General features: G+C 52.2%; 1 protein-coding gene across 2 annotated transcripts; it reads right to left on the reverse strand.

The window, feature by feature from the left end:
* Positions 1-50: 50 nt before the first annotated feature.
* Positions 51-13824, reverse strand: CAMK1G (calcium/calmodulin dependent protein kinase IG). Of its 2 annotated transcripts, none has more exons than XM_023942214.2 (13): positions 13291-13824; positions 9599-9716; positions 7677-7805; positions 7292-7366; positions 6510-6648; positions 6295-6418; positions 5707-5782; positions 5200-5312; positions 3916-3994; positions 2984-3071; positions 2002-2429; positions 1525-1641; positions 51-608 (listed from the first exon to the last, which is right to left on the reverse strand). In XM_023942214.2, the coding sequence occupies exons 2-12, from the start codon at positions 9688-9690 to the stop codon at positions 1548-1550; spliced, it is 1437 nt and encodes a 478-aa protein (XP_023797982.2). In that variant the 5' UTR covers positions 9691-9716; positions 13291-13824; the 3' UTR covers positions 51-608; positions 1525-1547. The 2 variants fall into 2 exon arrangements, with proteins under 2 accessions (XP_023797982.2, XP_023797981.2); XM_023942213.2 differs by having other exon boundaries at positions 1525-1644.
* Between the last annotated feature and the right edge of the window lie 11377 nt (positions 13825-25201).

A 25201-nucleotide genomic window follows, 5' to 3' on the forward strand; every position in this document is an offset into this window, starting at 1 on the left:
ACTTAACAGACCATTTCCACATCAGATTTCTATGAATAAACAAGAGGCACTTTACAAAACAAATCTCAGCTTTATTAAGCAAGTGTTCATTGTGCAATCACAGCCTTGGAAGCGGAGCTCAGACCTTGCTGTGTTATTGTCAGACACAGGGAGGTTTCTTGCAGGTTGGTCTCAGTGAGGGCTGAGCAGCCTGGGCAGCTGAACTCGAGTGCCAAAGCCTGGGACTCCCCGAGGCCGAGGAGAGGGTGAGGGCTGTGAGAACCACGGGAGAGAAGCTCTGCATGGCTTTGGTTTATGGGGATGGTGTGCAGCGCATTTGTGCCTTGACAGCTCAGCAGGGTACAGAAAGCAGAAGCTCGTAGCACTGATGATGCTCTATGGTAATGTACACTGGGTGTGGGAGCAGGAGCCCCAGGCCTTCCCTCGCCTCCTCCCAGCTGGAATGATCCAGAAACACCCGAGCAGAGATGGATCCTGGCACTGCTGTGCCCTGTCCCCAGCTGGACACTGCTCTCCAGAGCTGCTGAAGGGGCAGAGCCTCCTTTCCTGCTCACACTGGCCGTGTCTGCCTCTGGAGTGCAGAAAAGAGTGAAAGAGCCCTTCTGGTTCTGTAAGAGAGAGAATTCCAGGTGAGGACTGGGCTTTGTCACTGCCCTGCTCCCTGCAGGCCAAGCTGCTAATGAGCCACAGTGGGGACAGGGACGGCTCCATCCCTTTGAGGGCTGCAAAGGTTGTCACAGCACTGAGGGTTGGAATGGGCCCCTCTGGAGTCTGGGGGGCTCTAACTCGCATTTGTCTCTGCTCTTCATCCTTTGTGCGTCGCAGTCCTGCTCAAATGAGCTCATCAGCAGAGACTGGCACAGGACATGAGAGGAGGGAGCTCACTTGATGTCGCTTTTGAGGAGAGCTCTGCCAGCAGGAGCTCACCTTTGGGATATTTGGATCTAACAGCAAAGCTTCTCGCTGCTCACATCCAAAGTGGTGCAAATGATAACAGGACTGAGCCAAGCTGTGGTCAAACAGGATCAAACCTGCATCGTTTTACTCTGCTTTACAAAACGAGCGTCTCTGGGCTCGGCTCACAAAGACATTCAAGCCTGCCTGGGCCAGGTCTGGGAAGGAGCTGTGCTGAGCTCTGGGCCTGCAGCTCTTGTCAGCCCCTTGCTCACAGCTGAGAGCTGGCTGAGCAGCCTCAGTTCCAGCTGAGGGACAGGTCTGCATCAGCATTTCCCCCACAAAGTCACTGTGGACTTTGGTGTGACAAAACCCTGCCTGGCTTCCTCTCTCACGTTCCTGGGCAACCTCGAGGTGATGTTAAAGCTGGGTTCCAAGTCAGTGGCGTGGCCCTGATGGAAGCTGAGCTGACTCATTCCTGGAGAGGTGGAGAGTTTGGTTTTTTTCTCTTGCAAAAACCCAGGTTTGTTTATTTAATGTACAATCACTGTACTATCTGTACCTTTCCCTTTTGCCTGCCCTAATTGGATTAATTAAGAGCAGTTGATGATTGGGTTGCAGGGCACTCACCTCTGACCATGTGGCTGCCTCCATCACATGATCAAACAAACTCCAGTTTGCCCAGTGCCACAGTGAGATGAGTGTTTACTGGTTTTCATTGGAACGAGAACCTCTGACTTGAAATGGCTGCTTGGGAATGCGTGAAGGGGAACAGAAAGAAAAGAAATAGCAATTATTTACAATCATTCTGTAGGGGAATTGTGGTGTCAATGTACAGAACATCAGCTGTGAGAGCAGAACAGGGCTGGGTGCAGCCCCTGCAGCCAAGGCAGGCTCTGCTCTCAGCACATTGAACCACTGGTAACTTCTGGAAAAGCAGCGTGTTCCAGAGCCTGGGACACCCAGGACAGCCCTGGCTGGGCACAGCTTCCACCCAAACCAAGCACTGCTCATCCCTCCCCTTCTCCCTCCTGCTGGCTCCTGTGCCAGGGGTGGTCATTCCCATGCAGTTTGCTGGGAGTTCATGGCAATGACCTGGATACCTACTGGGATTTTGAAGATTTTTTCAGCAGCACTGTCTCGGAGCAGGAGGACACCTTTGTCTTCTCATGGCCCACACAGGAGGGGCTGCAGCCACAGGAGCTCCTGCCCGGGGGGCTGTGGGTGTCCGGCAGGGCCAGGCTGCTGTTCCCGGGCAGGGATCCTTCCTCCAGGGGGCTTGGCAGCTCTTCCTGCCCCATTCCCGTGTCCTGCTCGGGCTGAGAGGGTTTGGGTGGCTTTGGGTGCCCCTGAGAGGGGCCCTGCGCCGTGTCCTTGTCCTCGCTGGGTGCTGCTGGCAGGGGGGTCCCCGAGGGGCTGCTGGGCCTGGGGGGCTCTGAGGGCTCAGTGACAGGGACAGAGCCCTCGGCTGCCCCGTGGCCACTCATGTGCAGCTTCTTCATGTGGTGCACGACGGCCGCGGCGTTGAAGGCTTGCTGGGGATGAGACAAAAGCCCCAGTGAGCAGCTGGTGATGCCAGGACACTCTGTCCCCCCCAGGTGACACCAGGCACAGCTGGTGATGCCAGGACACTCTGTCCCCCCCAGGTGACACCAGGCACAGCTGGTGATGCCAGGACACTCTGTCCCCCCCAGGTGACACCAGGCACAGCTGGTGATGCCAGGACACTCTGTCCCCTCAAGGTGACACCAGGCTGCCAGCACTGACTGCTTGGGATGGGCACATTCCTGCCATTAACACCACGTTTCCCATGGACTGCAAGCTCCTTCCAGGGGCACAGCTGGAAATGCCCCCCTGCCCTCTGCTCTCCTGGTGAGGCCCCTCGATGCCTGTGGTGGATCTCCCAGCTCACTGTGCAGCAGGGAACATTGCTCCAAACAGCCTGTGAGCATCAGCTGCAGGCAATGCCAGCTCTGGAGGATCCCAGCTTTTGGGTGATACCCACCCAGCTGAAGCCTGCTCAGCGCTGGCTCACAGCAACTGCATTTGTTGGAGAAATGGCTGTGGGCTCCCAGCAGCAGCCACTTACCCTCCATTTGCTCTTTGCGAAGTTTTTCTGGATCTGAGCGCTGACAGATGGGTAGATGTCACGGTGAAGGGCTGTATTTCCATTAATCCTGCAGATGGGAAGAGGAGAAAATGGGCTCGTAGGCAGATGGCATTTGTAAGGCATTCCACATTCTGGAAGCACTGAACTGCTTTGTACGTTCAATCAGCAATAATTAAACCCAAAGGAAAAACAGCAACAAAATGTAACACAAACACACACTTCAAAGCCTGGGAAAGCTCAGGGTGGGATTTTTCCCCTGCCTCTGTTTGTGGAGGCAAATATGCACAAATTGCATCTTTAATTATTCATCATTTGCTTGCTTTGCACACGAGGAGCCAGCCCAGGAGCGCGGGGGAGGCGGTGACGTTAATGATGGGGTGGGGACACTCCTGATGCTGGGGACACTCCTGATGCTGGGGACATTCCTGATCCTGGGGATGCTCCTGATCCTGGGGACACTCCTGATCCTGGGGACACTCCTGATCCTGGGGATGCTCCTGATCCTGGGGATGCTCCTGATGCTGGGGACACTCCTGATCCTGGGGACACTCCTGATCCTGGGGATGCTCCTGATGCTGGGGATGCTCCTCATGCTGGGGACACTCCTGATGCTGGGGACACTCCTGATCCTGGGGACGCTCCTGATCCTGGGGATGCTCCTGATGCTGGGGACACTCCTGATGCTGGGGACATTCCTGATCCTGGGGATGCTCCTGATCCCTGGGACATTCCTGATCCCTGGGACATTCCTGATCCTGGGGACACTCCTGATCCCAGAGATGCTCCTGTTCCTGGAGACACTCCTGTTCCCTGGGACGCTCCTGGTCCCAGGGATGCTCTTGTTCCCTGTTCCCAGCACATGGAGCAAGAGCTGGGGGCTGCAGAATCCCCGTGGCCACCCCGAGCCTCACCACGGGTGCCTCAGGGCCTCCTCACAGGTGAACCTCGCGCTTGGGTTCTTCTCCAATAAATGCCGGATGAAGTCCTTGGCTGTTTGGGAAAGGGGGAAAAAGCAGAGAGAGGTTATCTCCTTCTTCTTCTTCCCAGAGCTGATCCTAACAGAGCCTGGGAAATGCTGCTGGAGCCCTGAGGAGAAAGGCTTTGGTATCACTGCACCAGGAGAGGTTCAGGTTGGATATTGGGAAATATTCCTTCACTGAAAGAGTGGCCAGGCACTGGAAGGGGCTGCTCAGGGCAGTGGTGGAGCCACCATCCCTGCAAGTGCTCAAAAAATGAGTAGATGGTGATGTGGTTTGGTGGGCATGGTGGGATTCAAAGGCTGGACTTCATCTTGGAGATCTTTTCCAACCTTAATAATTCTGTGATTACTCCAGTAGAGGAAGATTCTTATAGTGACAGGCTCCAGATGAAAAAACAGCAACTCTGAATGTACCAAACTTCACTCTTAGACTGTGTGAATTGGAGTTGAATTATTCACCTAAAAAGATAACCCTAAAAAGCCATGAAGTGCAGGCTGAGCAGATTTAGAAGTTGCCCTGAAGAGCTCTTACATCTCTCCCCTTTTTTTCCCCTTTGTTTTTCTTGCAGGAAGGATTGTGATGTTTGTTATTAAACCCCAGCACACCCCCTGCTAGGTCTGTTTGTTTGTTTGTGTAAAAGATTGATGTTGAAATAAGCCGTGAGGATGCTGCCTGCAGGGAGCTGTGCACAGGGGAGCTCCACGAGCAGCTCAGCTGGTGAAGTGGTGGCTGACAGGACAGAGGGAAAAAATGGGGAAAAAACCTCAGTTTGCCTTCTTAGAGAATTCCAGAATGGTTTGGGTTGGAAGGAGCCCTAAAGCACCAGCTGCCATGGGCAGGGACACCTCTCACTGGCCCAGGAGGCTCCAAGCCCAGCCTGGCCTTGGGCACTTCCAAGGGAAATCCAGGCCCCCTCCGTGATGATTTGTGAAAATCAGGGTTATGGTAACCACGCCTCAGCTGAGGGGGCTGCGTTCCAGGCACCCCCTCTCTGCCAGGGCAGCTTGGCTTTGGCATCACCCCCTGATTTATCATTTATAATTTCTTCTCCTGGAGGAGATGGAGCCTCTGATCACCCCCACATCCGAGCTGTGTGAGGGGCTCAGGTCTGAGCTCCAGCCCTCCCCAGCCCTGGGGGAGCTCAGGGCGTTCAGGGCTCGGGGGATTTGGGATGGGTGGGAGGGGGTGTGGAGCTTCCCAGCCCCAGAGCTTTACCTGACTCGGAGATATCGTCCCAAAACGGAGACTCGAACTCGTAGTAGCCTTCTTTAATCTTCTCAAAGAGTTTGGATTCGGTTTCTTCATAGAAGGGGGGGTACCCACAGAGGCTGGAACAGAGCAGAGAGCCGGGGCCCTCAGTGCCACCGTGAGCAGGCACAGCCTGTGGAGCTGCCCACTCCTCACTGCTCAGGGCATCAGCAAATCTGATTTAACAAAGAGTTAAAACTTCACTGCAGCAGCGAGGGGACAAAGCCACAGCTGGTACCGAGCTGAGCAGTGTGGGAGGAAACGAAACAAAAAGTACCCAGGAAGATGGAATGGTATTTGGAGAAAAACAAAGCATAGGATGAGGCACAGAACAAACGCGATTCCTTTCATCCGCGCTCCCGATTCCCCACATCCCTTTAATTCCTGTGCTTAGGAGGAACTGGCTGCTGTGCCCCACAGAAAAAGGGGAGGTGGAAACAGGAGAGCTCTGGGGTGCTGCTGGATCCTACTCACAGGATGTAGGTGATGACCCCGATGGACCAGCAGTCCACGGCTTTGCTGTACGGCTTCTGCGCCAGCACCTCGGGGGCTGCGGGACAGCAAAACCAAATTCTGATTTCAGTTCAAAAATGGATCCTCCAGCCCTGGGAAAAGCAGGACCTTCAGCCCCATCTCCCAGCTGAATTGGTCTGAGGTTATTGTGTCTTTTTTATGCCATTGTATGGAAAGAACCACAGACAATCTCTGCCTGCATGCTGAGGTTTAACCAGGGAGCTGCATCCATCCAGTGCAGTCTGGTGGAATGAAACAAAATCCCATTGCATTAAAATATTGTCTATAATTCCTTCAATAAACATTGATAATGTAAATTAAAAAATATCTGTTAATATAATAGGCAAATTATTGCCCTCAGAATTACCCTTTTCTTTGCATTTTTGAAATATTGAGATTTTTCAGTCCCTACACTCGCCTATGTGCAGTGCATCTGTGAGTCCCACGTTATTAAACATACTGATTATTTCCTCCCCTTCTCCCAGGCAATGTCCTGGATGTGCACAAGGTTTTTTCCAGGAAATCCACCTCTCCTGCCCCTTGGCTCACCCACATATCCTGGAGTCCCACAGGCCGTGGACATGATCCCGTTCTGCTCCATTTTGGACAGGCCGAAATCCGTGATCATGATTTTGGAGTTCTCCTCGGGGGTGAGGTACAGGAGGTTCTCAGGCTGTGAACAGGGTGGGGTGGTCACAGGGGGAGGGAGAGGAGCAGGAGGGGCAGAGCAGGTGACGGTGGAGGGGGACAGAGCCAGGGCTCACCTTCAGGTCCCGGTGCACGATGCCGTTCTCGTGCAGGTATTTCACAGCTGTCAGCACCTGGTGGATCACCAGGCTGGCATCCTTCTCTGTGTAAACGCCCCGCTCCAGGATCCTGTCAAACAGCTCTCCCCCAGACACCCTGTGGGGAGAGCAGCTTAGAAAAGGACTGGACAAAACGTGAACAGAGCTTTTGTGTTAGCCCAGCTGAGTTTCTGGTCCTTGTACAGCAGCTTTTGGGAGGCTGAGGCTGCTGGATGCTCCTGGGTGTGATTCCAGGCTGCCAGTGAGGATTGCTGGAGCCTGGGAAATTTGGGTGAGGTTGTGAGGCAAGTTCAGGTAGGGCTGAGCTGCAGGTACCCAGCCCTGCCTCAGGCTGCACTCCACAAGTGCTACAGGGCTTTGTTCTTGACTAAATTTGCAGTTAAGCAGCAGCAGCAGCCGGGTGCTCAGAGCTCCTTCTCTGCTGCTGACACGGTGCCCATTCCATTTCTAGAAACCCTGCGTGGCACAGCTTTAATTAGAAATACTTCTGTCTCTGCCCTGCTAAACTGTGAGGAATTCATTTGCATAAATAGATCCAAATCATGGTTCAGAAAGTTGCTGTTAGGATGGGGATGGGCCAAGGTGCCTCAAGGAGCATCCAGGTTGGTTCCAAGCTCGGCACTGAGGGTGTTTGGACGGCCCTTGAGGGGCTCTGGGTGCAGGTGCTGGAACCTCAGCCTCACCCTGCTCCTGCCCTGTCCTTCCTGTGGCCCCAGAGAAATGGCTCTGCTGGTACTCACAGCTGCATCACCAGGTAGAAGTGGGTTGTGCTCTCATAAATATCTTCCAAAGTCACAATGTTTTCGTGCTTTATTCTGCAAAGGGAAATGTGGGTCAGAAACAAATCCTGCCAAGGACAGAAGGGGCTTCTGAGGTGGAAAACCCAGCAGTCATCTTGCTTTAATCACCAGGGAAAGCTCACTGGGGTGTTCTGGGGCTGCTGTCCCTCCCCCTGCATGGCAGAGATCACTGATGCCCATCCAATTCCTTTTGGAGCAGCAGGCACCATCAGTGGGGGGACCAGCACATCAGGAATGATCCTTTTTAAAGCACCCAGCACATCAGGAATGATCTTTTTTAAAGCACCCAGCACATCAGGAATGTTCCCTGGCCTGTCACACTCACTTTTTCAGCACTGCTATTTCGTTCTCCAAGCTGCTGTCCCTGTTGAGAGGAGACTTCTTGATGCATTTCAGAGCAAAGAGCTTGCCAGTGCTTTTCTGCTTCACCAGGAAAACTTCAGAGAAGGCACCTCTGCAGAGAGGGGGAGAAGCTGCATTTCAGAGGGTGCTGCTGCATTTCAGGGGATGCTGCTGCATTTCAGGGGGTGCTGCTGCATTTCAGGGGGTGCTGCTGCATTTCAGGGGGTGCTGCTGCATTTCAGGGGGTGCTGCTTCTGGAAATGGGGAGGCACTGACAGGGAAAACAATGTGATGGGAACCTGAAGTGGATGCTGATTCTAAAGCTGGGGCTCTCCTGGAGCAGCCCCACGCTCAGGATGTTCAAGGCAAGGTTATGCAATGTAAATAAAACCCCACATTTTTTCCTGTAGAGAAAATGTTAATTGTGCACAGTCCAGCAGGGAGCTGCAGCTTGGGTTGGTGTCACCCAACATTCTGCACGTCTAAAATGCAAAACAGCAGGAGGACCCCAGTTAATGTTTGAATTCAGCCTCTGATTGTTCTCCTGGCTGCAGAGGCTGCTGCTCCCTCGGTGCCAGGGTGGCAGTGAGTGGCTGCTCCCCCCTGAGCAGCTGGAGCAGGTATTTATAACCTGCCTAAATCCCCAATCCTGTTCCAGCTCTGTCCTGGGGAGCTGAGCACGAGGCTCAGGGCAGTGACAGTGACACCGGGCCAGTCCTCACTAATCCTCATCAAACCAGCAGCTCGTTAATTGGGGCCATGAAACGGGACCTGCTCTGAGCCTGCCAAGCCCTGCAGGGAGCTGAGGGCAGGGCAAGGAAGGGCAGTGCTGTGCACCTGGGGGAAGGTGACAACACCTTGCAGGTGGTTTTTAGTCCCAGATCTTCATTTCAGTTCTTCAGAGAGCTGAAGCAATGAATGTGGGGGAAAAAAATCCCAATTTCTAATGCCAAATTTTCCTATTAAACAAATAGGAAATGAACAACCTACAAATCAGCTGCTGGGGCATCTGTTCTACATCTCTGTCCTAAACAGTTTATAATAATTATGCCCCTTATTAAAAATGATGAATCAACAAGTGGGCTAGGAGAGAACAAAGCTTTTGCTAACCTCATTCCTTTAGCGAAAGCTGCTGGATAATTCAATTAATCTCTGGGGCTGACAAGGCACAGAATTTGGAGTAGCTGCTTCTTTGGGAGCTCTGTTGTGGGCTCGGAAGTCACAGAAAATTTGTCCATGACAGAACTCACTGGTGGAGGTAATTCAATTCCTCCCCCAGCACCTTGGAAATGTTTTGTTGTCTCATCCCCATGAATAGGCAAATTAAGCTGTTAACGCACAGGGAGGGATTGTACAACTCCAACATCCTTGTTTTTGTTTCATTCCCCAAGTGAGTCAGGGCTCCTGAGCTAAATATACAACTCGTTATTGTAACTCCTCTGCTGCGCCAGCCCCTGACCTTGCGGGAGTGGGGCAAAATCCTCCTGCTCCGAGGCTGCCTGGGGGTCAGAGGGGATGGAGAGAAGGGCAGGGGCAGCTGGGGATGGAGAGAAGGGCAGGGGCACCTGGGGATGGAGGGAAGGACAGGGGTGCCTGGGGATGGAGGGAAGGACAGGGGTACCTGGAGCTGTGCCTGGGGATGGAGGGAAGGGCAGGGGTACCTGGGGATGGAGGGAAGGGCAGGGGTACCTGGGGCTGTGCCTGGGGATGGAGGGAAGGACAGGGGTACCTGGGGCTGTGCCTGGGGATGGAGGGAGCTTTGGGAAGGGTGAGGCAGGAATGGCAGCAGCAGATCCTGGGACCCCTCAGTGCTCCTGGCCTGGGTCCCTGGGACACTGGGCAGGGCCAGGAGGGCCTGGGCAGCCGGGGCTGGGCTGCTCCTGCCCGGGGACAGCTGCTACTCACGATCCCAGGGCTTCCATGAAGATGAAGGTTTTGCGGATGTTGCTGGTCTGCTTCTTCCAGGAGCCGCTGCCATCCTCTTCCTTGCACCCCATCTCCTCCAGAGTGGAACTGGGGAACGCTGGGGAGAGGAGGAGGAGGAGGAGAGGTCACTGACATGGTCTGTGTTGGGAGAAAGCCCAGCACACCCCAGTTAGAGCTGGAATTAGAGCTGGCCACGGTCTGGGAGGTGTAAAATGCTCCACAAACCCCTCAGCATCGTAATGAGATCGGGTCTAAGGACTGGAGGGAAACTGGAAGGTGAGAAAGGAACCTGGAAACAAGGGAAAAATAGATATAAAAGTGACCCTGGGCAGCAGGGGCACGGGGAGCATCCCTGGATGTGTGGAGCATCCCTGGATAAGTAGAGCCTCCCCTTCCCAGAGCAGGAATGAAGCCAAAGGCTGTGGGACACAGCTGAGCCTTCAGAAGACAAAGCAAAAGCTTTCATAGATGTTTTTCATCCCTTTGGAAAAGGCAGAAGTATTAAAGCAGAGAAAAAGCTGAAAGGTCTTTTTTCATGAGACAGCTTAGATATTGGATTCCTCCTGAACCTACTTTATCTCCTTAATTAGCACGTTTGCAGGGTTTTCAGCTCCTTGACACAATTTTTAAAGGTTAATTTAACATTATTGAAACCAAAATTGACTCAATTGTAAACAGTTGAAGGCTTCAGTCCATAAAAATCACCAAAGGCCTCATGAACTTGACCTTTATTTACCTCTTGGTTTCTGAAGCTGTGTACCTCACAGAAATACAGCTCCTTCTGGAACCCAGCCTTATCTTGCTGTTTGAAATCAGGGAAGGCCAAAAGTCCTTCACAAGAATACTGATCAATCAGTAGAAACCTTTCTGACAATTATTTTAAGTCCCTGGAGGATGTTTTCTTTACAGTCACCTGCCCATCCCAAATCCACAGATCTGAAATATCACAGAGAGAGAATTTGCTGGCTGAGACATCCAGCTGATGGCAGGTGAGTTTTATCCACTTCAAATAAATGTCAGACCTGGCAGGGTGGGAAAACTGAGAGGAACTCTCTGTTCCTCTCCCAGGCTGCTGCCAACCAGAGGATACAAGGTGAAAAAAGAGAAAAAAAACCCAAGTAGGTCAGGCTGGCCCTGGGGACAAGTGGCATTTTGGGCTCCTGTGCTGAAGCACGTCCTGGTTGGGGCCAGCTCCATGGGACAGAGGGAAGAGGGCAGAGAAACCCTGGTGCACTGGGCAGAGGTGACTGTCCCCACCATGGCACTGGGGTGATGCACACCCAGCCCTGAGTTTGGCCCCTTCGAGCCCAAGGGTTAATTTTGCCCAATCCTGGCTCATTCCAGCTCCATTCCTGGTGTGTTTTGATGTTTAATTCCTTGTGAATTCAACAAGTTCCCTATTTTAGGGGGAATTTTGCTCCCAAGGGAAGGTAGTACCATGTTTTCCTCCTTCTCCTGTGAATCATCTGCTCGTCTCAGCGTGCTCCTGCTGTCACTCGCTGTGTGGCACTCGGTGCTGGGGACAGGCTGCCTGAGCAGCTCTCACTCCCTACACGTGGATTTGATTTCCTGCCTTCTCACTTCTTCTGTGCCATCATCAGCAAGTCATTTCCTGCCTGCCCTCGCCTGTCTGTGAGGAAGAGGAGTAAATGCTGCTCTTCTGAGAGCAGAATAATGGAATGTTTGAGTTCCTGAGATGTTCAGCTGTGGGGGGTGGAAGGGAATGGTCTTTAAGGCCCCTTCCAGCCCAAACCATCCTGGGGTTCCACAGGTGCTCAGGTGAGGGACTCTTGCCCTCTTTGCTCCTGTTGGATCACATCCTTCCCCGTGGCTTTTCCTCCTCTGGCACAAGAGTTTGCCAAGGGCTTGGTGCAGCACACAGAGGCCTCTTGGTCCAGCCACAACTACGGCATTGGGAGAATGAGAATTCCCGGAGTCTCTGGGAGCTCAGCTTTGTCTCTCACTCTGGTTAAATCACCTGTTGCACTTCACAGCAATGTTTGATGGATTTCTTGTTTGTCTTTTATTATTTATTCAAGCTCTGGTGCAACAATCCCAAAACCCCAGAGGAGTTTGGGTTGAAGGGACCTGAAAGCCCCTCCAGTGCCACCCCTTCCATGGCAGGGACACCTCCCACCATCCCAGGCTGCTCCAGCCCCAGTGCCCAGCCTGGCCTTGGGCACTGCCAGGGATCCAGGGACAGCCCCAGCTGCTCTGGGCACCCTGTGCCCTTCCCAGTGCCCTCAGCTGTGCCAGGGCTGGGATGTGGATGTCCCAAACCCGGCTTTGTGGATGGGCTCACTCAGCTGCTCCCTCCTGCCCCACAGGAATGGGAACATGGCACGAGTTGGGCAAACACCTGGGACTGGCAGCTTGCCCTGCTCTGTGTCCACCTGACACTGCCACCCCTGCCGTGCCCTCCTTCATCCCAGCCCCATCCTGACCCCATCCAGATGTGCCTGGGGACACATCCCAGCCCCATCCTGACCCTGTCCAGGTGTGCCTGGGGACACATCCCAGCCTCATCCTGACCCATCCCAGCCCCATCCTGACCCTGTCCAGATGTGCCTGGGGACACATCCCAGCCCCATGCACACACAGGCACTGCTGGCCCCTTGGAATTCCCATTATTTTCAGCCCTGATCCCAAAGGGGCTGCGGTGCCCCTTTGCCCGTTCACCTCCCGGCAGTGCAAGCACCCCGGGGGCGCCAGGGTTGTGTAATGAGATTAAAAAGCTCATTAATTAATGCAGGTGAGAACCTCTGGAGCTGAGAATGGAGTGCATAGCACGGCTTTAATTTGTGGATCTTCCCCCTGCCCCACCACAACAAAGCCAGCAGCACTCAGGGTTCGGCTGGGTTTGTGTTCCAGACAGAAGAGAATAAACAAGTTTGATATCAATGTCTGACCTACAGCCTGAGCCAACAAACTGCTCTGCTCTGTCTGATCCAGCTCAGCGCTGCTCAGAGCACAGGGGATGTTGTTATGACCTTGCTCAAGTCTTTCCCGAGGAAATTTGTTCTTTTTCCACATCCCACGGCAACAAACCCGTCTGCAGCCAGACCCTGCTTCTGAATGGGGGCTCTGCATTAGCAGAATGATCCTAAGTCATGATTAATGGTCTCATGACAAACTTCCATGTGCAGGGGGAACGTGCAGCTTTCAGGGGCTTGCCTTTAGAATTAGAAGTTTATAGGGAAAAAAAGGAGAATACAAATTCAAAGGGCTTTGATTAAAAAAAATAAAAATAAAAATAAAAATACAGCAAAGCAAGCAAACGTGCATGTGGATGAATGAATGAACGAATGAATGAATGAAGTGCCAGGGCAGCATCGTGGTCAGGGACAAAAGAGCAAGGAATTGAAAGCACGAGCTCGCCATTAAAAACAAAGCCACGTCAAAGCTCCTGTATTCCCCCCGCCACACCATCCCTTCCCAGGCAACTTGGGCAAAATCTCCATTTTCATTATAAATACCCCAGATCCCCTAAAATAGTTTGGGTGTAAAATGCCAGAGCCAGCTTTCTATGAAACTGCTGGACACAGCAGGAGTGCAGGGAGGAGAAGTCCTCCGGTGTCTCCCTGCCTGAAGATGAAACCCATCTGAGAGCAGAGCAGGTGAGCAGGGACCAGGAGCAGCAGAGGCTCGGAAGGAAAGGAGATTTTGCTTACCCCAGTCAGCACAGACAAAGCAACTCCTGCTGGCTGCCGGCGCTCAGCTCCCGGTCTGCGGGGATTAGAGCTCGCTGAGGAGGAGGAGGAGGAGGAGGAGGAGGAGATGGAGCCCGGAGCTGGTGAGCAGGGAGCCCCCAGGGCCCCGGGGATGGCACAGCAGGGCTGGGGGTCCCAGCGGGCTCAGGGATGGAGCTCGGGGCGCAGCGGCCGCTCCTCGCCCGGCTCGGCACTGGCACAGCCCAGGTGGACACAAATAGAATCTGCCTTCATCAAACACACGGCTCCTAGGCTGGGGAAACCGCCCCGTTCTCTTGGGATGGCGCTGGGAGCCGGGGGCTGGGATGGGGACTCCCAGCAGGAGCTGCAGCCCTGGCAAGGGGATGCTCCTCAGTCTGCAAACGGCACAAAGCCATGGGAACCATCCCCGAGCAGGGCTGGATCTGCACACCCCGGCTCGGGGATGTTTTACCCCACACAATGGCTCTATTCCGACTTCCCAAACCTCCCTGGGAGTGCCTGCTCAAGCGCAGCACGTATGAATAGAGGAAATATTAATAATTCTTTCAACCTTTTCTACAGTGTGGGATTTTTACAGCTGGCAATAACAACTTTACTGACTGCATTCTCAGTTGATTTACACTGCCATCTAGAATAATGCATGGAAAGAGTCCATATCATTGTGAAGTTTAGTTTTATGTCAGGAATAAATCAGCTCTGAGGCAACACTTGAGAACCACATTCTCCTCCTCAATCTCTTTTCCCTCAGCACCTTGGTTCCAAGGCAAAGGCTCTTTGGTGCTCCTGTCTTGGCTCCATCTCTGGGATCTCCCCTGGGATTTTGGTCAGGATTCCTGGCTGTGCCTGTGAATGTGCAGCTTTCCTTTAGTGCAAGGTTTTGGTGGAATTTGGGTTTTTCACCTGTGGGGTGAGAAGGAGCCGTTCCCACTGCTGGGGGAGACACCGGAGTGATGTGAGAGCTTAATTAGGGGTGTTTGTTGGGGGGGTTATTTGGTTTATTAGAGGGGTTGATTATTAGGGGAGTTTATCATGGGGGTTTACTGGGGGGTTTATTAGGGAAGTTTAATAGGGGGTTTATTAGAGGGGTTTTTTAAGGGAGATTTTTAGGGTTTATTAGGGGAGATTTTTGGGGATTTTTGGGGGTTTATTAGAGGGGTTTATTAGGAGGGATTTTTGGGGTTTATTAGGGGAGATTTGGGGGGTTTATTAGGGGGGATTTTTAGGGTTTATTAGGGGAGATTTTTGGGTTTATTAGGGGAGATTTTTGGGGTTTATTAGGGGGGTTTATTAGGGAAGATTTTTGGGGATTTTTGGGGGTTTATTATAGGGGTTTATTAGGGGGGATTTTTGGGGTTTATTAGGGGGGATTTTGGGTTTATTAGGGGGGATTTTGGGGTTTATTAGGTGGGATTTTTGGGTTTATTAGGGGAGATTTTGGGGTTTATTAGGTGGGATTTTTGGGATTATTAGGGGGGATTTTGGGGTTTTTTAGGTGGGATTTTTGCAGTTTATTAGGGGGTTCACAGGGTGCTGGGGTGGTTTGGAGGAGCTCAGGGCACAGGTGAGGAGCACAAAGGGGAGCTGTGACAGCCCTGGGTGCCCACGCCTCGCCTCGCTCTTGCAGAACCCGCTGCAAACGTGTCACAAATCCCCGAGTGCAGCAGGGCCCTGCTGGGCATCACCAGCACTTGGAGGAGGAACAAACATCGCTGAGAAAAAGGAAGGAGAGCAGAGCTCTTCGGCTGCAGCATTCCCACATCGCCAGAGCTCGGAGCTCGGCCTCCAGAAAATCTCAGAGAAAAACACCAACACCTGCAGGAGTGAGGGGGAAGAGGGGGAAGAGCTCCCCTGAGGGCTCTGCTGGGCAGGAATTGATGGAGATGGTGGCTCCTGACCTTGCCTGATGGAAATCTGGGACAGCAGCAACGCAGTTCAGGGACTTGTGCTGAGCTCTCCGTGGGCTCGAGCTAAAATAGCAGTTATTAACCAAAAACAGGCGAGAAAGAGGCACTGCTGGCTCTGCTGGTGTGAATCAGACTGAGGGGGTGTGAGGGAAGCAGCAGAATGTTCAGCACAGCAGCTCCTCTGCCCGGGGTCAGCTGCTGTTATCCCCATCCCTGGGCAGGAGCACCTGCAGCACGCCTGGGAGCTTTGGCAAAGAGTGGGGAAAGGAAAAAACATCCCCTGAGTGTCATCAAAAAGATGGAGAGGGACTTTTTATAGAGGCAGCTGGTGAGAGGACAAGGAGGAGAGGTTTTGAAGTAGAGGAGGGAAGATTTAGAGTGGGTGTTGGGAGGGAATTTCTCCCTGGGAGGGAGGTGAGGCCCTGGCACAGCTGGGGCTGCCCCTGGATCCTGGCAGTGCCCAAGGCCAGGCTGGACAGGGCTGCAGCAGCTGGGACAGGGGAAGTTGGAAATAGATGATTTTTAATATCCCTTGCCACCCAAAGGCTCTGTGAGAGGGGAACAGGGCCCTGTGCCATGGGGACATTTCCCACAGGATTTCCCTGGGGGGTTTCAGGAGCAGGATTTTGAGTCAGGACACCCTGGAGGAAAACACAAACAACCAGAGAGAGCAGGGCTGGGGCTTTGCTGGGCTCAGGGGTGCACTCCTGGGTCTGGCTCCAGCACAAGGGCAGCCCCAGCACCCTGGGGATGTGGGTTACTGGTAATGCTCGCCCTCGATGCCTCTGGAGGTCTTTCCCAAGCTGAATCACTCTGTGACTGTGTGCCAGGGTCTGGGGCAGCCCTGCCGAGCTGGAGCATCCCAGGAGCTCCGGGCTGGTGCCAGCAGAGAGCACTGCAGCACAACACAACCACTGGCCTTGGGAGCAGGAGGAAAACAGCCAGGAAAAGCCCTCGTGAAAAGAAGAGTTGTAAGAACACGAGTGATGCAGCTGGGATGTTCAACAGCTGCCCAGGGGAAGTTATTGTAGCAGAACTCTGAAAGAATGTGCGCTTCAATAACACATTCTTCTCAGTCTGGAAGCATTATTTGCTTTTCTTTGTTGCCCTAAACCAGGGGTTCTGTAAAGCAGGGAGGCTCCTTCATTCCTGGCGTGGCTGGGAAGGAGCTGAGGTGGGTCTGGGTGCTGACTCTTCGAGTCTACATCGTCTCTACTGGAAAGAGCTGCTCTTTCTCCCCAGGCTTTATTTTTAAAACTTCAGTGGATAAATTGGTGAATGGGTTACCCAAGGAACTCAGTCTCAGGTTTTGCACATTCTCCTTAACCTGGGAATTCTGGTCCTGGAAATACATGGTAACCATTCATTTAAAAATGGCAAAGAATCATGTAATTAGCTCCTGATGAGCACTACGGTTAATTACCCTATTCAGTGGCACATTTACTGCACAGCTTCATTATCTGTCCCTAAATAATTCCATCCATCTCTGGTGTCTCCACCATTTCCATAGAAAAGTGCCTTTCTGGGACACATCCCAACCCCTGCACCATCCCAAAATTTCCCAGCAGTCAGGTTTGGGGGCTTGGGGCTGCGTTTCTCCAACCTCAGCGACTTTTGCTCCACACGAGGAGAGGCTGAGTGAGCCCCCTTGGCCATCCTGCCTGGAATCCCAGCCTCACATTCCCAATCCACAGAGTTCTGACAGTTCATACCCAGAGCTGACTAAGAGGAAGCCAATTAGGAACCTAAAAGGGCCTTTCATTAGCCTTTTGAAAAATCGGCTGCTAATTATGCAGGTTTGAATAGATGTTTACTCGAGGGGTTAATTACGCATCCGTGAAGAGCAGAACTTCATTTGGTGCATTGGGGAGGCTCAGGGAGCTGCTGCTGGCTGTGGGAGCCTCGGGGGGTTCATCCCCTGCAGCCCTGGGAAGGGCAGAGCCCATGGGGAGCAGCCAGGGCTGGGCTCTGCTGGGCTTTGCTTTCCCTCTGGGCTGCTGGGTCTGCACCGAGGGCAGCTCCCAGCCCTGTCCCCAGGCTTTGGGATTCCCTGGAAACCTCCTCTGGGAGCAGGAGCACAGCAGGAATGGAACTTCAGCACCTGCAGAGGTGCCTGCTCTGCCTGGAGACACCTCCCTGCTCTCTGCTCCCACTGCAGAGAAGGTCCAGGGCTCCAGTTGTTACAAAGAAGACAACAGGAGCAATGGAATCCAGAATTTCCAGAGCCATTCCCTTCATCCCTTGTGATTTCTGTTAAAACCCAGACCTATTAAGGCATTCCCAGCAAAAGAAATCTTTCAGGATGCGGCAATCTGCCCGAAAGACTTTTCCAGGAGCAATTTTTCTTTGTCAGCTTATTGTGAGCAGTAAATAATCAAGGAGATAAGTGTACTGTAGAATTTGGTTTGGGGAAGAATCCAGTTGGATTTCTCTGGGCCTGTCTCATACAGGATTATGCGTGTTTCTGTTCAGGTTTTTCCCTCCCGGGCCACATTGCAGCTTTAAATCACTTTTTCTATTTTATCTGTGATTACAGGCTTAAGAGCACGAGGGGAAAAAACCCCTCCTGTAAGAGATACACCAACACTATCTTGATCTCTGGTGCTTCTCAGCAGGTTCTAAAGAATTTGGGACAAGGAGCGAGAGAGGAGCCCTGGTGGCTGGGGAGGAGGAGCAGGCACAGAGCAGCAGGACCAGGGCTGCTTTCTGCAGTGTTTGTTTTGCTTCCCGAGTGATGACAAGCGAGGAAACAAGAGCTGAATTTCACATCTGCTCCAAAGACTCCTCTTACTCTCTGCAAGTAGCCAAAACATATCAGGAGTTGGGAAGACAACACGTCGGAGGGATTTGTGCTTTTTTTTCATCAGCTTGTGGGAAAAGTGGAAGCGAGATGACAAAACATTTCATGAGCAGTCACAGAGTCCGTGTCCCGGCGTGTGGGAGAGCTGAGGCACACAGGGCTTGCCTGACACTGGGATCTGCATCCAGCAGCCCCTGTGGAGCCCTGGAATTCCCTGCTGGAATTCCCTGCTGGAATGTCTGTGCTGTCCTGGCTGAGCACTGGGAGAGCTCCCTGGCCTCAGCTGCAGGTGGGATGGACGGGAGCTGTGGGGAAGAGGAGGCTGCAAGGAGAGCCCAGAGCACCTGGAGGGGTCTCAGGACACCCAGAGAGGGACCCTGCCCCAGGAGCTGCGGGGACAGGACAGGGACAGCGGCTTCACACTGAACAAAGGGAGATTTAGGTTGGATGTGGGGAAGAAATCCTTCCCTGGGAGGGTGTGGAGGCCCTGGCCCCGAGCAGCTGCGGCTGCCCCGTCCCTGGAGGTGCCCAAGGCCGGGCTGGAGGGGGTTTGGAGCAGCCTGGGACAGTGAGAGGGGTCCCTGGCCGTGACTCCCCCCATGGCACAGAGGCTCAGGCTGCACAGAGCTCTCTGCTCTGCTCTCTGCTCAAACCCTTCCCAGCTCCTGATGCTGCTCTGCCTCTCCCAGGGGGATGGATTTCCCCAGGGCCGAGTCCTGCTCAGCCAGAGTGGCCATTACAGCCCAGAAACCTCAGCTTTGCTTTGGAATATTTCCTCCTTGTGCAGAGGATTTGCCACAGGATGGCTCCTGCCGTGGCAGGAGGAGGAGGAGGAGGAGGGAGGCTTTCCTGGGATGCTGTGGGGACTGTGCCCACCCCCAGCCCCCCGTGCAGCTCGTCCTGCCCATGAAATCCAGATTATCAGCAAAAGTTCATTGGAACATCCACAGTCTGGGAGCTGGCTGTTTGTTTGCTTCTCTCCCCGCTGCACAAACCCGCTCTTCCCCTCAGGAAAAACGAATTAAAAGAGAAGGAAGAGAAAACCAGACCATTTTCCGGAGGCCACAGAATCTCTCAGATATCCATTTCAAGGTGTTTATTGCAGCCTTTCATCCCCCTCCTTGGCTGTTGAGCTGAATTCCTTGCCTGGCAACAGATGGGATACCAATTTATTTTTAGCAATTTGTTTGCTTTGATTGAACCCTTGAACACCACCCTGCTTTTAAGTCCACGAATCACCTCGGGGGCTGGCAAGGTAGGCTGAACTCCGCAGGAGGAAATTCAGGAGAGGAGCTCCCTGTGGTGGGGAAGCATCCCAGCTCCATGAAAACAGAGTTTGACCTCTGGCTCGGGGCCTGGGATGTGCCACTGAGCTCTGAGTTATTCATTTGATCTCACAGGGGGGACAGTGCCCCCTCAGTGAGGGCTGGAGGAGCTTCCTCAGCCTGACTCCCCCATCAATCCCACAGAACTCACAGAAACGCCTCAAACAGCCCCAAACCAGACACAGACCTGCACACAATTTATTCAGTTCTTTGCTAAAATTACCCTTTGAGGCACAGAGAGATGCTTCAGACCCTCCTTTCGTGTGTCCCCACAAACGGCTTTTAATAATTAAGTGTAATCTGGTTGGATTCCTCACTCTGATGGTTAATTAGGTATTTCTAAATAAGTCACAAAATGTGCTCCTTTGGACTCGATCCCTTTTGCTTTATCCAAACTAAAATACACTGTTCTCCAGAGAGTTCTTGTTTGAGAATTGACTGAAGATAATTATTTCAGATAATTAAGATCACTGAGCAAAGTAATTTAATTTTCTTCCCTGCCTCTCCCTCCCTCCAAGAAATGTAAATGTCTGTGGAACATCTGATCGATAAAAGAGCCTTTCCAAAGGTTTACTTGGCCAAGTGTGATGTTAAGCTGGGAGAGACCAGCAGGGAGTGGAATCCAGCAGAGGTGTTTGGAAAAGTACTGAGATTTCCAACTGAATTATTCCCCTCACCAAGATTTTTTTCCTGAGTTTTTGATTTGTGTGTTTTGGGTTTGTTGCTGTTTTTATTTTTAATTCTTTATCTTGGCGAAGAGCAGAGCAGGGACAAAGAGCTGAAGCTCTGTGGCCAAATGATTTTATTGAAATCTGCTCTGGGCAGACGCAGCAGGTGTAGGAGATTCAGGAGATGAGGGAAAGGTGAATTTTGTTCAAATAGTGAGTTCACTGCAGCAAACCTGTGCTGGGACAGCAGCACAGAAATGGAAGTTGGGGATTGTGGAGGTCTGGATAAGCTGTGTGGGAAAATGTGTTTGGGCTTTTATTTTCTATTTCTGTCTCCTTTTCTTGCTTTTTTCCCTTCTCTGGTTGCTGCACGGACAGAAGGGGTGGGTAGGGAGCTCTGGTCCCCCATGCCCCGAGGTGTTTGTGCAGGGAGCTGGTGATATTTATACAAAAGCCAACTTTTACTGTTCCCTTTCCCTGTGACCGCGCTCCTCAAGCTGCAAGTGGAGAAAGTGCTCAGCCTCTCATCACAGACAAGCAAAAAATAGCAATGCTAAATCTAAAGCAGCTTTTGGGATTTCAGCTTTATCCGGTCCTGGATCCTGGGCTGTGCCCGGAGCTCAGAGCTGCCCGAGCTGGAGCTGCAGGCTGGGCTGGGGAGGTCAGAGGGCCCAGAGGGAGGCTGTGAGCAGAGAAACCTCGGAGTGCTGGGAAACCCTTGGAGTGCTGGGAAACCCTTGGAGTGCTCCAGAACCTTCTGAGTGCTGCAGAAACCTCAGAGCGCTCCAGAAACCTCGGGGTGCTGGGAAACCCTCGGCGTGCTCCAGAACCCTCTGAGTGCTGCAGAACCCTCGGAGTGCTCCAGAACCTTCTGAGTGCTGGAGAACCCTCAGAGTGCTGCAGAAACCTCTGAGTGCTCCAGAAACCTCGGAGTGCTCCAGAACCGTCTGAGTGCTGGAGAACCCTCAGAGTGCTGCAGAAACCTCTGAGTGTTCCAGAACCCTCAGAGTGCTGCAGAACCCTCTGAGTGCTCCAGAACCTTCTGAGTGCTGGGAAACCCTTGGAGTGCTCCAGAACCCTCTGAGTGCTGGGAAACCCTTGGAGTGCTCCAGAATCTTCTGAGCACTCCAGAACCCTCTGAGTGCTGCAGAACCCACAGAGTGCTCCAGAACAAGGTTCTGGAGGTTCTAGAGGTTCCAGAGGTTCCAGAGGTTCTAGAGGTTCCGGAGGTTCTAGAGGTTCTAGAGGTTCCGGAGGTTCTAGAGGTTCCGGAGGTTCTGGAGGTTCCGGAGGTTCTAGAGGTTCTAGAGGTTCTAGAGGTTCCGGAGGTTCTAGAGGTTCTAGAGGTTCTAGAGGTTCTAGAGGTTCCGGAGGTTCTAGAGGTTCTAGAGGTTCCGGAGGTTCTAGAGGTTCTAGAGGTTCCGGAGGTTCTGGAGGTTCTAGAGGTTCCGGAGGTTCTAGAGGTTCTAGAGGTTCCAGAGGTTCCAGGGGTTCCAGAGGTTCCAGAGGCTCCAGAACCCTCTGAGGGCTCCAGAACCCTCTGAGTGCTGCAGAACCCTCACTGAAAAGTGCTTCTGAATGCTCCATCCTGAGCACTCAATACTGGATACTGGACACTTGTGGGAACTGACAGTGCTCAAATACAAGCGTGTTAGGCTTCAGACACTGGCTCGAGCCTGTGGGAAAGTCAAGTACACAAATTCCTCACTCTGGCCTGGGAAATCATCAGGAGGAATCCAAGCAGTTCTTGGAGAGGGAAGAAACAGTCAAGGGTGTTCCCAACTGCCCGATGATGGTGATGTGTTGGTTTGATGACCAATGAAAGCTTCCCCTTTTCAGACCTTCTCAGAACTGTCTATAAAAGAAGATAAAATAAGAATAAAGAAGAATAAAACTTGCTGTGTTTTGCAGCTGAGGCTGGAGAGTGTGTGTGGTCACTCTGCTGTTCCTAATGCAGTGCCACAGGTGCTGAATATTAAATATTGAGGGCTGGACACCAAACCACGGGCTCTGTGTGGGTGTGAGATCCTCGCACCAATCTGGGAATTAACCAAAGCTCACCCTGGGCTTTTTTAGCCCAAATCCACTTGCTAATGGCTGCACACTTCCATTAAAGCTTCCCGGGGTGTGTTCATTATCATTTCTGTTTTACAAGGGCCACTCAGCAAAAGCACAAACACTTCAGGGCCCTGTCAGTGCTTTGAAGCTGCTGGGGAGGTGAATACCAAAGATCTGCTGTCTTAATTAGTACAAGAGGTTACAGAGATGTTAATACCTGATCTTGCAGGGCTGACAGAAAGGATTAAAGGTTGTGGAATCAGATGCCTGTAAAGCAGAGGGTTCTGGATGCTGTGGGGTTTTTTCCTGAGCTCACATTCACAGATTGTGGCTTCCCTTTCTTGGCTGAAGGAGCTCCTTGGTGCTTGGGACAGGGATGGGAACAGCCAGCTCTGAATTCCCCCAGCTCCAGGCCCAGCTCTGGGGCAGGTGGTTCTGCCTTGGTCTCTCAGGGTATCTGTGGGTGACAAGTTACACTCAACCTGTCTCAAAGTGGTAAAAATCTCGCAGCAATTAATTAACTTATTGTATTTTATGATGTTTTGCTGTGCCTCCTTGGCACCCAGAGGGTCTCAGCTCTTTGATCCGGAGGGTGTGATTTATTGGGCAATTACACATCCCCACACCATCACTCATGCTGGGAAGAGGTGCTGTGATCTCATCAGTCTGGGGAAACGTGACATGGAAGAACTTTTATCAAATGGAGGGGGGGTGATGGATGGAGGAGTCAGGGAAGTATTGATCTGAGCCAATATATTATTTTCTACATTAATATTGTGCAGACAGTGGCAGATAGAGACCCTGCACTGGTGCTGGTGCTCCCTCTGTGATGAAGAATTGTCCTTCTGTGCAGTGAGGGGAGTGAGTGAGTGAGTTCTGGGACATTCAGTGACTTCTGAGGGAAATGTTTGTTCTTTAATTATGGAAAGAAAGAGGCAAAACGCACAATTATTTTTCTTGTGCTATCAGGCAGAAAGGACGTGAGGGGAATCCTCTGGGAATGCGGAGCTCCCTGAGGGCCCTGCTGTGTTTTGGGAAGGCTCAGGACCGTGCTCAGGCATTTCTTGGGAGTGAGCACAGCCAGGACAGCCTGTGGCTGTTTGTCTTTCCAGGAACCCCGAGTTCCAGGAGCTCCCATGAGATCTGAAAGGAGCACGGCTGGCGGCCACTTGGGGAGAAACGTCACGGCAGCTCTTGATGGCTGCGAAAGGTGGGATCAGGAGAGGAGCTTCAGTCCCGCTTTGCTTTAGCCCTGGTGCCTCTCCTGACTCAGATCCAGAACAGGCATTCCAGGACCTGGGTGTTCCTCCTATCACTGTTTCATTTCAAGGTCGTCCCAGTGAGTTTAGCAGAGCTTTGCAGCGTGATGTGACTGATGTGCTCCCCCTGCTATCTGTTCTGCCGTGTAATCCTGCATTTATTAATGGAGCTCTGCCCATATTCATCAGGACCAGATGGTGATAAGAAGGGCTTGTAGTTTAAAAATTACCATCCTCCTTTTCTTCCCTGGCCCCACCAACAAAAGGAAAGGGGATTAATCTCAGACTAAAAGTCTTTGGTTCTTGGCTGGCTCAGAAGTCATTAGGAGATAACCAGGGATGGGACTGAGCTACGAGCCCTTGGCTGGTGTTGACTGATGAAAAGGTGAAGAATCCACAGAATTCTGGGGTTGGTTGGGCTCAGGTATCTTTGTCCAAAATCCTGTTGTCCAAACAGGGTAGATTTTCACCTGGGTTTCTGGATCAGAGGGACGGGGGTGAGTTTGAGCTGTTTAAATAAAAAACGAAGGAGGTTTTCTCTGCCCCCTCGTTCTGTTTGTCCCCTGCAGGAGGATGCCCTGTCCTGCTCCAGGTTCTGCAGCAGAGCCCGGGGGGCTGCAGGGTCCTGTATTCTCCCCGGTCCCCACTGGAGGTCACTGGAACATTGTTTACCATTGTCCCCTAGAACAAAGGAGCTGCCAAACTGACGTTTGGCCAAATTAATGTTTGAAATTTTCGGAGATTTTTATCAGTTTCACGTATGAAAATAAATCTCCAAATTGCTCATAATCGCTATGTGTAATGGGTATTTTATAAACACTTCTTATGCCCCGAGGAGACATCAACAGAGGCTTTATTTTACAAAAGTATGACTCAACTGCCAGGAATTTTGAGCAAAGCTCATCTAATGGCTTCTCTGCGCCCCAGCTCTCTTTGTCATGCCCTGATGGATGTGTCAGAAGTCCTAAAACACACCTGAAGCCATCCTGTGCTTACCAGCAGGAAACCTAAAAGTTGCTGTCCCCAGTCTCGGCTTTGCGTTTGTGTTGTTCAAAATGCTGGAGAGAGGATGAGCAGCTCCAGTTTTGCAAAGGTCATTTTATAAAAATGAGTTGAGATCATGGAAGCAAGCCGGGTTTTTGTTTTCCCCCCTGTCCTTGCCCACCCGGATTTTTGGGAAGGCTGCTCAGATCCCTCCTCTCTCGGATCCAGGCCCCCAGACACGAGCAGTCCTCAGCGCTTGGGACTGGAGCAGGAGCAGCTGATGAACGAACAGCAGCTAATTATCAGTAATAAGAAAAGTTTGGCAACTCGTCACAGACTCATCAGTGCAAACCAAAGCTGCTTCTCAACCCGTCTATCAAAGTGCTGTTGCTGTTAATGATAGACTGAATAATAATTAGTATTAACTAAAAAGATCCCTTTCTATTTCCCAGCGATATTTAAAGCCAAGGAACAGACTCGTGGCTTTGGGTGAGATCCAGTTTCTGTATAGCTTTGGGATTGATATTTCAGGCTTTAGAAGTGACTTTGTGAAATGGATCAGCTTGTGGCGCGCTCGGTGCCGTTTGCTGGGAGCGCTCGCGGGGCTCAGACACAGCCAGGGCTCCTCGGGAACGGGATTTCAGATGTGGCTGCTCCCTGGGAATGTGTTCCCACACACAGCTGATGGATCCTGCTGGAGCAGGGCTCAGACAGACGCCCCTGGAAACAGGAGGGATCTCGGCATGCTCTGCTCTGACATTTCCATTGGAGCAGCACCATTTCATGGGCTCCTCCATCTCAGAGTGCTTTGGGCTGGTTGAAGGTTTCCCCCCATCCCCTGCCGGGGCAGGGATGCCTTCCACTGCCCCAGAGTGCTCCAAGCCCCGTCCAA

This window comes from Cyanistes caeruleus, chromosome 24 (assembly GCF_971803275.1).
Source record: "Cyanistes caeruleus chromosome 24, bCyaCae1.hap1.1, whole genome shotgun sequence".
Lineage (NCBI taxonomy): Eukaryota > Metazoa > Chordata > Aves > Passeriformes > Paridae > Cyanistes > Cyanistes caeruleus.